Source organism: Macaca fascicularis, chromosome 16, assembly GCF_037993035.2.
Source record: "Macaca fascicularis isolate 582-1 chromosome 16, T2T-MFA8v1.1".
In the NCBI taxonomy this organism is placed as follows: Eukaryota; Metazoa; Chordata; class Mammalia; order Primates; family Cercopithecidae; genus Macaca; species Macaca fascicularis.
Genome location: NC_088390.1, coordinates 70392593 through 70403471, shown reverse-complemented (window position 1 = coordinate 70403471; position 10879 = coordinate 70392593). Strand labels below are relative to the sequence as shown.

Sequence of the window (10879 nt, the reverse complement as noted above, 5' to 3'; positions counted from 1 at the left end):
TAGCACAGGCACGTCAGTGGTCCCATGCATAAACGTACAGAGAAACAGGTGGGGTCAAGCAGCGAGAGATAAGGGGCTAGGGTATAAAAAGGGCCCAAAAGAGACCACTCCAGGATCCCAAGGCCCAACTCCCCGAACCACTCAGGGTCCTGTGGACAGCCCACCTAGCTGCAATGGCTGCAGGTAAGCGCCCGTAAAATCCATTTCCACACGATGTGTCCCGAAGGAAGAGGCGGCGCCCTGTAGATGGGACGGGGAAAATAATCCTCAGGTTTGGGGCTTCTGAATGTGAGTATCACCATCTAAGCCCAGATATTTGGCCAATCTCACAATGTTCCTGGACCCTGGAGGGATGGAGAGAGAGGAAAAAAAAAAAAAAAAACAGCTCCTGGGCCAGGGACAGTGCTGGCCTCTTGCTCTCGGCCTCCTCCGTTGTCCTCCGGTTTCTCCCCAGGCTCCCAGACGTCCCTGCTCCTGGCTTTTGCCCTCCTCTGCCTGCCTTGGCTTCAAGAGGCTGGTAGGGTCCCAAGCGTACCCTTATCCAGGCTTTTTGACAACGCTATGATCCACGCCTATCGCCTGCACCGGCTGGCCTTTGACACCTACCAGCAGTTTGTAAGCTCTTGGGGAATGGGTGCGCGTCTGGGGTGGCAAGAAGGGGTGACTTTCCCCCCTGGGAAGTCATGGGAGGAGACTAAGGAGTTCAGGGTTGTTTTCTGAAGCGAAAATGCAGGAAGATGAGCATATGCTGAGTGAGGTTCCCAGAAAAGTAACAATGGGAGCTGGTCTCCAGCATAGAAACCGGCAGTCCTTCTTGGTGGCGGGGTCCTCCTCCTAGGAAGAAGCCTATATCCCAAAGCAACAGAAGTATTCATTCCTGTGGAACCCCCAGACCTCCCTCTGCTTCTCAGAGTCTATTCCCACACCCTCCAACATGGAGGAAACACAACAGAAATCCGTGAGTGGATGCCTTCTCCCCCAGGCGGGGATGGGGGAGGCCTGTGGTCAGAGCCACGGGCAGCACAGCCACTTCCCGTCCTTCCCCTGCAGAACCTAGAGCTGCTCCACATCTCCCTACTGCTCATCCAGTCCTGGCTGGAGCCCGTGCAGTTCCTCAGGAGTGTGTTTGCCAACAGGCTGGTGTATGGCACCTCAGACAGCGACGTCTATGACCTCCTAAAAAGCCTAGAGGAAGGCATCCAAACGCTGATGGGGGTGAGGGTGGCGCCAGGGGTCCCCAACCCTGGAACCTCACTGGCTTCGCGGGCTGGGGGAGAGAAACACTGCTGCCCTCTTTTTAGCAGTCAGGCACTGACCCAAGAGAACTCACCTTATTCTTCATTTCCCCTGGTGAATCCTCCAGGCCTTTCTCCCTTGGAGGGGAGGGAGGAAAATGAATGAATGAGACAGGGAGGGAACAGTGACCAAGCACTTGGCCTCTCCTTCTCTTCCTTCACTTTGCAGAGGCTGGAAGATGGTAGCCCCCGGACTGGGCAGATCTTCAAGCAGACCTACAGCACGTTTGACACAAACTCGCACAATGATGACACACTGCTCAAGAACTACTGGCTGCTCCACTGTTTCAGGAAGGACATGAACAAGGTCGAGACATTCCTGCGCATGGTGCAGTGCCGCTCTGTGGAGGGCAGCTGTGGCTTCTAGGTGCCCGTGTGGCATCCTGTGACCCCTTGCCAGTGCCTCTCCTGGCTCCGGAAGGTGCCACTCCAGTGCCCACCAGCCATGTCCTAATAAAATTAAGTTGTATCATTTTGTCTGGCTAGGTGTCCTTCTATAATATTTTGGGGTGGAAGGGGGTGGTATGGAGCAAGGGGCAGCTTGGGAAGATGACCTGTAGGGCCTGCAGGGTCTATTGGGAACCAGGCCGCTGAAATATAAAAGATTTGACTGTTCCTGGGCCAGAAGAAAGCTGACACATCACTGCAGTCTGTTACTCACTAAGGCCATTCCACCAGCTCAGTGGTCCCAGCTTGCTGGTCATAGCTCATTAGTCATCCCAGAGATGACTTGAAGGCATTTCTTCCTCCCCCACCATCACCAGTAACACCAAACCTGGCCCTCCAGGAGCGGGAAGAAATGAAAACAAGAAGGGCTATTAAGTGCAGAGGCAAAAACTCCCCAACAGGAGAGGAAACAATGTCATAGAACTACTTCTGTGCAGAAGAATTTTATGATGAATTTTCCTTAAGCCCAACTACTCTTGGGAAATGAGAACAATGCAAAAATTACTTGGAGACGTACAGAACCAGAGCATTTGGGATCTGAATTTGGCCAAGGGAAGTGGAAGAGAGAGTTTATTTGGGGTTGCAAATGCAGTGACAACAGGTGTCAGGTAGATAACAACGTAAGCAATGAGGGCTGGATGGGAGGGGATAAATCCCCGATGACACTCGCTTTCCTTTGGGGAATGCAACACAGACGGGTGGGAACCAGCACAATCTACAGAACTCAAGCCCCTGCTGAGGTAGGACCCACCCAGCCTGTCACCATCAGGACTGCAGGGACTGGGCTTCCAGACCTTCTGATTCTTTGAGACAGCCAGGACATCCAGGCTTTTATGTGAAATCTAACATTTAAACACTGGCAACACATACTGAAAATATATTAAGGGCAAAAATTAACCCAAACACACATGGTCTCCAAGCTGTTTGTGAGCAAGTTTGTTCTAAGTGATGTTGATTGGGGTAACTTGGTGTAAGGGAAAGAATCAGAAAGATTTGGGTTGTACGTCATTTGTTGCTCCTGAATAAATTACTTCACCAAGCTGAGATAATAATATTGCTTTACAAGGATTATTTGAGGATTAAATGCAACGATATTTTTGACATATTATAGTACTCAAATTGTAGTTATTTCTGCATTGAATTTTTGGATGTTTTGTGTTTTCTGATGGCATGTCTAAACACCTGTAGTGAAATTATATTGTTTTTCTAATGACAATAAGGAAATACAAACATATCAGATGTTTATTATTTCCAAATAAGCACTAAAGAGTGGTGATTAGCTCTTTAGGGTTAAGATTTTACTCTCCCAAGCACTTTGGCTAAGTGACTGGTGACCTATAAATCCATACTAAAATGCTCACAGGAACTCTAGTATCCAAAAATGATTTCATGAAGTCAGGAATTATTCTGCAATGCAAATAATCAACTCCCTAATTAATCTTCTTTAGAAGTTCTGATTCTTATGTACTATAATAAATTTTCTTGATAACAAGACCCACTTGTGTTCATTTTTGGCTATTTTACAGTTAATAACTCAGTCTTTGGGAAGTGGTTGAAAGCTGAAATAATCAGAACTCTGGAGCTGCTGCATTTCTCAGTTCAGAAGTCATTCCTGCATCTTACGTCGTTCTTCTACTATCTGGCTTTAAACTCATGGCATTTTGGAGTTAGAAGGGCCTCATAAGTCAGTCTAGTTTCTTCTACTTTGCGAATCTTATCCTCCGGCATTCATTAAAGTCAATATTCCAAATACAAGTGTGTAGCACTAGAACCAAAGGAATCACTTTCACAAGGCTCCTCATTCTATTAAACCACTCTCACTGCAGAAAACTATTTCTTGTACGGAGCTGGAATCAATATTCCTGCAATGTCCTTCATTCGGCCTTAAAATTATTTAGAAATCTCACGGTCTTTAGAAGTCAATGGAATGAACACAATTATCATTATCTCTTGGCTTGCGTGTTTTTAAAGGAAAGGTGACCCATCTTTGTAAGTATTTGTTGACTGCACGTGACAGGGGAATGACAATGTCCAGCGCCTACCTGGGTGACTAAGAGGGTTCTAAAGTGGGGTGGTCGTAACATATAACTGAACTGCAGGGGGAGCAACACTCCAGAGACTGTCCGCCCAGCTCCCCTCGGGTGTAGGTGAATCCACTCAACCACTGCTGGGTGAGAATTAGAAAGATACTACATGACTTTGCACATTTTCTAATATAAAAAGACCTTAAAGACCATCTGCTTTAAACTCTTTTGATTTACCCACTGTTATTCCACATTTCAGCTCATCAACTTGCTGTGGACAGCAATTTCCACTGCAAATTTGAGATGCCTAGGGTGTTTTGTAAACGATGCATAGGTAAGCCCTCACTCTCTGAGATTCTGACATAATTAGCCTGGAATCTGGTACAGGCAAGAGTAGTTTGAAAACTTTCCCAGGGGATTCTAATATGTAAACAAGGTTGATAACCACTGTGTTAGGGACCGCAGAGATGAGACCACGTGTCCACAGCTGTTGTATTTGTGGAACAGGGAAAAAGGAGAAAAAGATGAGAGGCCTGGGCCAGTTGTGGTTCCACCTGCTCCTAATTCCAACCAGTCATCTAAAATGTGTTTCTCTTGAGCCAGTCACAAAAAGACAAATACTGTCTGATATCAGTCATATGAGGTACTCAGAGCAGTCAAATTCATAGAGACAAAAAGTAGGATGGTGACTGCCAGAGGCTGTGGGGAGGAAGGGAATAGGGAGCTATTTAATGAGCAAAGGATTTAGACTGTGCAAGATGAAAAGGGTTCTGAAGATGGATGGTGGTGATGGTTGCATGACAATGTGAATGTACTTTGACGTGACTGAATTATATACGTAAAATGGTTAAGATGGAAATTTTTATATCTTCTCACAACTAAAAAATGTTAATAGTCTATTTTTGTTTTTGAGACAGAGGCTGAAGTGTGGTGGTGTAATCTCAGCTCACTGCAACCTCCACCTCCTGGGTTCAAATGATCCTCATGCCTCAGCCTCCTGAGTAGCTGGGATTATAAGCGTGCACCACCAGACAGGGCTACGTTTTGTATTTTTAGTAAAGACAGGGTTTCACCATGTTGGCCAGGCTGGTCTCAAACTCCTGGCCTCAAGGTATTCACCCGCCTTAACCTCCCAAAGTGCTGGGAATATAGGCATGAGCCACCGCGCCTGACCCTTAATGGTATTTTCTAATGAAAACTCTCCCTGAAGATAAAATTAGCAAGACTGGCACAAGGAAGAGTTCAGTAGGCAGAGCTCGAGTCATTCTTGACCTCTGGGATAATGTTTTCCTGACTCTGTCATTTTTCTGAATTTACCCTAACCTAAAAATGACCACTTCTGAATTTCTTCCATGAGCATTGTCGAAATATACATGGTGGGTTTTTTCCCTTTATACACAGTTGAGAGCAGAACTTATCCGTTCCCTTTTCTTCTGAATTATCAGGTCTGGGCTTCTAGGCCAAGACAAGCTGATACTTTGCCTGGCTGCTTCTTTAATTCAGAAGGCCCTGGATGCTGAGGCACAAAATGAGCACCGCTGGGATTAGGGTTACCAACTTGTCCTGGTTTTCAGCAGACTTTCTCAATGTCAACACTAAAAGTCCCACGTTCCTTGAAGAATCCCTCAGCTCAATGCAAACTCAGCTAATAGGACTGGTCACCCTACTAGTAGTTCTAAATCTTAGGGGACCAAACTGGGGGGAAAGTAGTGGAAGGAGCAAGAAAAAGACTAGAAAAATCGGAAAGCTGTGCACGGTGTCTATGACTTTTGATGGCCCTCAAGGTTACCATGGATTTCTGATTCTCCCTTTGAGTTTACTGTGATTATAATGATGTGCTTAATTCCCACCAGAATTATCAGTGTAATAATAAAAACCAACAAATGTGAACACATGTCTCCAGTACCATGTTACTTTATTACAAGTATTAGGTCATTTCTTTCTAACTATAACTCTCTAAGGTAAATACTATTATTAATCCTATGGTAAGAAGTCCCACTAAAGATATAACTTATGCTTTCTCGGGTCTAGAGAGAAAGACACCAGAATGCCACCCTGACCATCCTTGAGAAGATAAACAGCCAGGCACGGTGGTTCACACCTGTAATCTCAGCACTTTGGGAGGCTGAGGCGGGAGGAGGTCAGAAGTTCGAGACCAGCCTGGCCAACATGGTGGCACCCCATCTCTACTAAATATATAAAAATTAGCCAGGTGTGGTGGTACACACCTGTATTCCCAGCTACTGAGGCACAAGAATCATTCCAGCCCAGGAGGCAGAGTTGCACTGAGCCGATCAGGCCACTGCACTGCAGCTGGGTGGCTGAGCAAGATTCTGTCTCAAAAATAATAATAAAGACGATAAACTTTTGGAGCATTAAAGGCCACTCTTCCTCTGGAGATAATCAAGGTAGCTGTAACTTAAGCCTAAGCTGATTGTTATAATGTTCAGAAACAATATGATCAAAACCATTTAGGGGTTAGGGCCTCCTCCTATAGACAATGAAGGCAGCTACCCTCAGAAGCTCTATTATACTGGAAGAGAAATGTGAGACCCTTCCTGCTTTAAGAATCAGTGAAGCCAGGCATGGTGGCTCAGCCTGAAATCCCAGCACTTTGGGAGGTGGGCAGATCACCTGAGGTCAGGAGTTTGAGAACAACAAGGCCAACATGATGAAACCCTATCTCTACCAGTAACACAAAAATTAGCCGGGCGTGATGGCGCACACCTGTAATCCCAGCTACTCCAGAGGCTGAGGCAGGAAAATTGCTTGAAGCCGGGAGGTGGAATTTGCAGTGAGCCGAGATCGCGCCACTGAACTCCAGCCTGGGAGACAGAGCGAGACTCGGTCTCCAAAAAAAAAAAAAAAAAAAAGAGAGTCAAAGAGAAGGGGCGCCTGACCCCTGGTGGTGGGGAATATCCTTCAGGAAGGAACTGGAACCCTGGAAACCCAAGCAAGAGGACACCCGCAGCTGGACCAGGCCCCGAAGAAGCAGATCCTCCTCCTCAGAGATCCACAGCAGCTGGGAACCCAGATCTGCAGACCCACTTGGTTTGATGGTACTGTGTGGGACCATCTGTCAACACTGACACCCTGTGGCAGTGACAAGCAAAGGCAGCAGCCGGCTAAGCCTCCAGGCTCTCCCTGCTGGAACTAGAAAGTCCAAGTGGCCCCCTTCTTCCTCCCTTTTTGGTTTTGTTTGCTTTGTTTTGTATTTGTTTGTTTGTTTTTGCTTTAATTTTCTTCAAGACGGGAGTCTCACTCGGTTGCCCAGGCTGAAGTGCAATGCCGCCATCTCAGTTCACTACAACCTCCGCGCCCCGGGTTCAAGCGATTCTCCTGCCTCAGCCTCCCCAGCAGCTGGGATTACAGGTGCACACCACCACGCCTGGCTCATTTTTCCCTTCCTTTTTGGATTCGCTCTGCTTCAAGGCACTGAGGCCATGAGGCAGCATTTGCAGATACAGGATAACTACAGCCCTGATGCAGCTGATCCTGACACCGAAATGGCTGTGGATCCCCGGATGGGGCGGCTCTATACTCCTGTCTCTGAAACCTGCTTCTTAACTTACTTCCCCAAATGCTCAATTCTGGGAAAGTGGATGATTTATATTAGACTCACAGGATGAGAGAGCAGTAGCTCCACCTAGTGGAAACATCCAGGTTGAAAAGGTCATGTTCGGGGATGATGCTATTTTGCAAAGTCAAGATACTTCATGTCCCTCCAGGAAGCCTTCCTTGATCCGAGTTATGCTTTCTCATAACAATCTGTCTGCCCAGTCATAGGAGTTCATGCACAAATGTAATCTCCTACTTATTTGTCTAAATAGCTTTCCTAATACATTTGTGGAAGCCAGGGACAATGTTTTGTTCACTGCTGTATCCCCACAGCCTTGCATGTGATGAAACCAAAGGGTTATTTTTACTCTTAATCTACAACACCAGACTGAGAGGAGGTCTGGGAAGAATGGGAAAATGTTTTCCCTCTGCTGTCTGATGCCACCGTTTTTTCTGGCTAGTATCTGCTATTTGGAAAGCTATGCACCTCTCTCTATCTGGAAATCTGAACTCTAGTTTTCGTTTTTGTTTCCTTTGATTTGTTTTTGGGACAGGGTCTGGCTCTGTAGCCCAGGCTGGAGTGCAGTGCATGATCTCAACTCGCTGCGACCCTCCACCTCCCGCACTCAAGTGATCCTCCCACCTCAGACTCTCAAGTGCTGGGACTACAGGAACGTGCCACTAGATGTGGGTTAAGAAATGGGGTTTTGCCATGTTGCCCCAGCTATTTGCAAACTCCAGGGCTCAAGTGATTCGCCCACCTCAGCCTCCCAAAGTGCTGGGATTGCAGATGTGAGCCACCGCCGCTGGCCTGATTTTCACTTTTGAAACAGGTAAAATAGTCTGCTGCCCTGAGCTAATGCACACCCTAACCTGGGCTGGTTGTTTATGCTATCAACACCGTGTTATTCCCTTTGAAATTGTACTTAAAGTTATAAAATGCAGCCGGGAGCGGTGGCTCACACCTGTAATCCCAGCACTTTAGGAGGCCAAGGTGGGTGGATCACAAGGTCAGGACTTCAAGACCAGCCTGGCCAAGATGGTGAAACCCTGTCTCCACTAAAAACACAAAAAGTTAGCTGGGCATGGTGGTAAGCACTTGTAATTGCAGTTACTTGCGAGGCTGAGGCAGAGAATTGCTTGAACTGAGGTTGAAGGTTGACGCAAACCGAAATCACGCCACGGCACTCCAGCATGGGCAACACAGTGCGACTCCATGTAAAAAAAAAAAAGAAAAGTTATAAAATGCAACTATTTGACATAATAAGAGCTTTCAGCAATGACACAGAAGGGAAGGGAAATGCATTTGGTATCACAAAATCACTTTTATTTTTACCACAGCAACATTTCAGTGAACATTTCTTGACTGATTTGGGAGAAAAGATCTGGTTTTATGATTCCTCATGCCTTCTCCAAGGGTGAATATACTCTTTCCCAAAGACAGGGAAGGAAGCTGAATCATAAAATCATATGAACATTTTCACAAGAGGATTCCTCTTGAAGCTTCAGGGACATTGTTTGCAGACAGATGAAAATATGCAGACAGATGAAAAGGGAGAGTAAACATTGGAACTCTAACCTAGACACCCATATGGGTAAAAAAAAGAAAACTGGCAAATGCGAACTCACAGTTGATCTCTCTATCAAAAGGAATTCAGAGATGTTTGGAGTGCTTAACCTATGAGGCCAATTCCATGGAAGAACTCTACCTTCTACTTCACAGACAGAACACTGGGCTAGATAGGATGCTTGTCCGGCCCAAAGTGGAATTTCTTACCATCTGTATACTCCCTCAAGACCTACAACAGATGGTTACTGAGTTGAAGCTTGCCACTGATCCTTAATGATGTCAACAAGCTCATCTCTGGGAGCTGGCACTCCAGAAGCCCAGGTCAGGGGAGCAAGGAAAAGTGGAGATGGGAACAGAGCTCTGACTCCTAGCCCCGTATTTGATACTTACTCCCTTCAAAGTCCTGTCCCTGGACTACAAATTGAGTTCCCAGTTAGAAATCAGAAAACCATGAAATATGAGTTGCATTTCTAAGATGTGCCTGACTTTAGTATGATGTTTAAGAGAAAAGGGCAGTGCGAAGCATGAGGAAAGGACAGATTCTTTTTTTGTTGTTTGTTTTTTAAGATCTAAGAGTGGACTGATGATGCAACTGGCAAGGCACAAGAGGCCTTCTTAAAAATCAAACATTGGGCCGGGCGCGGTGGCTCAAGCCTGTAATCCCAGCACTTTGGGAGGCCGAGACGGGTGGATCACGAGGTCAGGAGATCGAGACCATCCTGGCTAACACGGTGAAACCCCGTCTCTACTAAAAAATACAAAAAACTAGCCGGGCGCGGTGGCGGGCGCCTGTAGTCCCAGCTACTCGGGAGGCTGAGGCAGGAGAATGGCGTGAACCCGGGAGGCGGAGCTTGCAGTGAGCTGAGATCCGGCCACTGCACTCCAGCCTGGGCGACAGAGCAAGACTCCGTCTCAAAAAAAAAAAAAAAAAAAAAATCAAACATTGAGACTGAGATTCCTAATGACTAGAGTGAGATCAAAAGAGAAAGGTGGCTGGGCGCAGTGGCTCACACCTGTAGTCCCAGAACTTTGGGAGGCCATGGTAGGCGAATCACTTGAAGACAGGAGTATGAGACCAGCCTGGCCAACATGGTGAAACCCCACCTCTAAGACAAATACAAAAATTAGCCTGCTGTGGTGGTGTGCACCTGTAATCCCAGCTCCTGGGGAGGCTGAGGCAGGAGAATCACCTCAACCCGAGAGACTGAAGTTGCAGTGAGCCAAGATCGCATCATTGCACTCCAGCCTAGGTAACAAGAGCGAGACTCTATCTTGGAAAAAAAAAAGGTGACAGAGAGAGAAAGGTGAGCTTCTGGACATATTGGACACATGGGATATGGGGGCCTGAAACACTATTTTACAGACAGAAGAACACAAAGGGAAATGCAGCCTGCCATTCTGTTTCTTCCTTTCTCCTCTATCCCTTCTCCCTGGGAAACCACAGTAGCAGAAGTCTCATTCAATCAAATAGCTGTCAATTATATGAGTTGTACTTTTCTCTTCCTCAACAGCAAACTGGCTTTCTTCCTCTTTGTCCTCCTCTTTCTGTCTATAGAGCAATTTCCCCCGGTCCACTTTGCAGGGCCGATAGCTCAAATACAGTGCTATGGTGATGACACCCACTCCAAGGGCAACGGTAATAACGACAAAGAGGGTAGAGCTGATTCTTTCATCCAGTCCTGTCCAAGCACAGAAGATTGAGTTAGGAAGGCCACAAAGTACGAGGATCACCCACCATCGCCCACCAGGCCCACTTCTGAGTCTCATTCTTCCCAACCTAGTAGAATCTTTCTGATTTTCACATTTGGTTAAGAATCCCAAACCCCTAAGGGGTTTCCATCCTGCGCCTGACAGCAGGGCAGCAAAGGTTACCTTGAAAAATGACAGCAATGTCTTTGCTGACAGAGCCCAGCTGGTTAGTGACTGTGCAGCAGTAGGTTCCGGTGTGGTTCTGGGTTGCCTTCTGTGGCACTTCAAAGTCAACG

General features: G+C 46.7%; 1 protein-coding gene across 1 annotated transcript; it reads left to right on the top strand.

The window, feature by feature from the left end:
• The first annotated feature begins 112 nt into the window (after positions 1–112).
• CSH4 (chorionic somatommamotropin hormone 4) lies at positions 113–1702 on the top strand. Its single transcript, XM_045375797.2, has 4 exons — positions 113–183; positions 843–958; positions 1051–1215; positions 1465–1702. Exons 1-4 carry the CDS (start codon positions 174–176, stop codon positions 1660–1662), a joined length of 489 nt encoding a protein of 162 aa, XP_045231732.2. The 5' UTR covers positions 113–173; the 3' UTR covers positions 1663–1702.
• Positions 1703–10879: the final 9177 nt, after the last annotated feature.

Excerpts from the sequence above, each read along its gene's own strand:
- CSH4 (XM_045375797.2), top strand. Across the intron at positions 959-1,050 it reads AGGAAACACAACAGAAATCC|AACCTAGAGCTGCTCCACAT; the intron begins GTGAGTGGATGC and ends CTTCCCCTGCAG. Across the intron at positions 1,216-1,464 it reads GCATCCAAACGCTGATGGGG|AGGCTGGAAGATGGTAGCCC; the intron begins GTGAGGGTGGCG and ends TTCACTTTGCAG.